Below are 1,628 nucleotides of genomic sequence, written 5' to 3'. Positions count from 1 at the left end.
CCAGCGCCCAGCACCCAGCACCCAGCGCCCAGCGCCCAGCGCCCAGCACCCAGCGCCCAGCACCGCGCTCCTCCCTGCATCCGAGCAGGGCTGCACCCCACGGCTTACTTTCCGAATGTCGTCTAGACAGGTGATTTCTGGAGACAGCCCCCCGTGGACGCACAGGAATTGTTGGTTGAGGAGGGCGGCGAGAGGAAGACAGTCGAAGGTGTCCATGCAGGCGTCGTAAACCCGCTCCGAGTACTTGATCCGACCTGGGGGCACAGCGTCAGCGTGGGGCACGGCTGGAAGCGCAGCTCACTGCTGCTGCTCGCAGCCCCTCCTGCAGCCCCACAGAACGAGGAGCACAGCTCCCATCCACCCCGACCCGCGGAGCCGGCCGTGCCACTCACACTCCTGCTTGAAGGTGAAGTACTCGGTCAGGTGCCTGCACTCGTGGTTCCCTCGCAGGAGGAACAGCGTTTTGGGATGGTTTATCTTCAAGCTCCATAAATACAGCACGCACTGCAGGAAAGGGAAGGAGGGCCGAGCGTAAAACCCCAACGCAGGGGCTCACGGCTGCGGGCTGCAGCTCAGCTGCTGGGTGGACGCCCAGAGAGGAGCCCCGAGCGCAGCCCAGCCCTACAAGCAGCTGCAGATCCCAGAGCTGCAGCCCTGCAAGCAGCTCCTGCCCTGAATGCGAGCAGCCAGCAGAAACGCCGCCGCATGGCCTCGGGTGGCGGAGGGACGCTGCACAGGAGCAGGCAGAACAACGCCGCCGTGGGAAGCGCCGAGCTGCAGCTCCGCACCATAAAGCTGAGGTCTGTTTCAGCTTTAATCACCGCACAGGAGGCAGCGAGTTGAAGCCCGGCTAAATTACGGCACGTGCGATTCTTAATTAGCCGGCGCTGGCGCGTCCCGTTGTAATTGGATTTGAAAAAGCGACCCGGCAAAGGTGCACAGCACCACTGCTGCACCTCCGAGTTGCTGCTCCCTGCATTCCTGCCCTCAGAGCCCCGCCGGGCGCCGCAGCTCTGGGTTCGGCACAGATCCCCGCTGCAGGAGCGCAAACGCAGCCGGAAGCCGTGCAACAAAGCGCAGCTGCTCTGCACGAAGCTCTGTCCCCCTGCAGGGAAGCCCCCAGCCCCACGCTTCCCGCTGCCCCGCGCTGCCACAGGGCAGCTCTCCGTCTGGTGCAGACATGAGAGCCGTCAGCCCTGCGCCGCTGCACAGCCCAACGTGCCGCTGCAGCTGGGTCCCACCTGGGCAGCAGCTCAAAAGCACCCTGCAGGGACGCGGCCTTGCTGGGAGCTGCAGAAGCGGCTGACAGGGCTGAGCGCAGCCTGAGGGGGTCGGCGCCAAACGCAGCCGGAGGAGGGGTTTGATGGAACGTAACCTAAGGGGGGTCAGGGTGAAACGCAGCCTCAGGGGGTTCTGCAGGAGATGCAGCTTCAGGGAGGCCTGCATTCAATGCGACCTAAGGGAGGTCAGTGTGACAGCAGCCTGAGGGGGACCTGCGTGACATGCAACCTACAGGAGGTCAGCGCAAAATGCAGCCTCAAGGGGGTGCATGGAATGCAACCTGAGGGACAGCAGTGCAAGATGCAGCCTCAGGGGGGTGCATGGAATGCAACCTGAGGGACAGCAGT

The 1,628-nt window shown here is 64.2% G+C and overlaps 1 protein-coding gene across 2 annotated transcripts in view; it reads right to left on the bottom strand.

Annotated features, from left to right (window-relative positions):
* LOC122157402 (serine/threonine-protein phosphatase 2B catalytic subunit gamma isoform) overlaps positions 1-1,628 on the bottom strand; it is an 8,108-nt gene that overhangs the window by 5,956 nt on the left and 524 nt on the right. For both annotated transcript variants that reach the window (XM_042813034.1, XM_042813035.1), the window contains exons 3-4: positions 393-504; positions 109-254 (exon numbers count right to left, since the gene is read on the bottom strand). In XM_042813034.1, coding sequence (XP_042668968.1) covers positions 109-254; positions 393-504 — 258 coding nt within the window. The remainder of the gene's footprint in view (positions 1-108; positions 255-392; positions 505-1,628) is intronic.

This window comes from Centrocercus urophasianus, unplaced genomic scaffold, assembly GCF_019232065.1.
Source record: "Centrocercus urophasianus isolate 14NV4802_14NV808 unplaced genomic scaffold, USGS_Curo_1.0 seq_1343, whole genome shotgun sequence".
NCBI lineage: Eukaryota > Metazoa > Chordata > Aves > Galliformes > Phasianidae > Centrocercus > Centrocercus urophasianus.
Note: the sequence above shows the minus strand (reverse complement) of the source record. Positions and strands in the feature narration are given on the sequence as shown.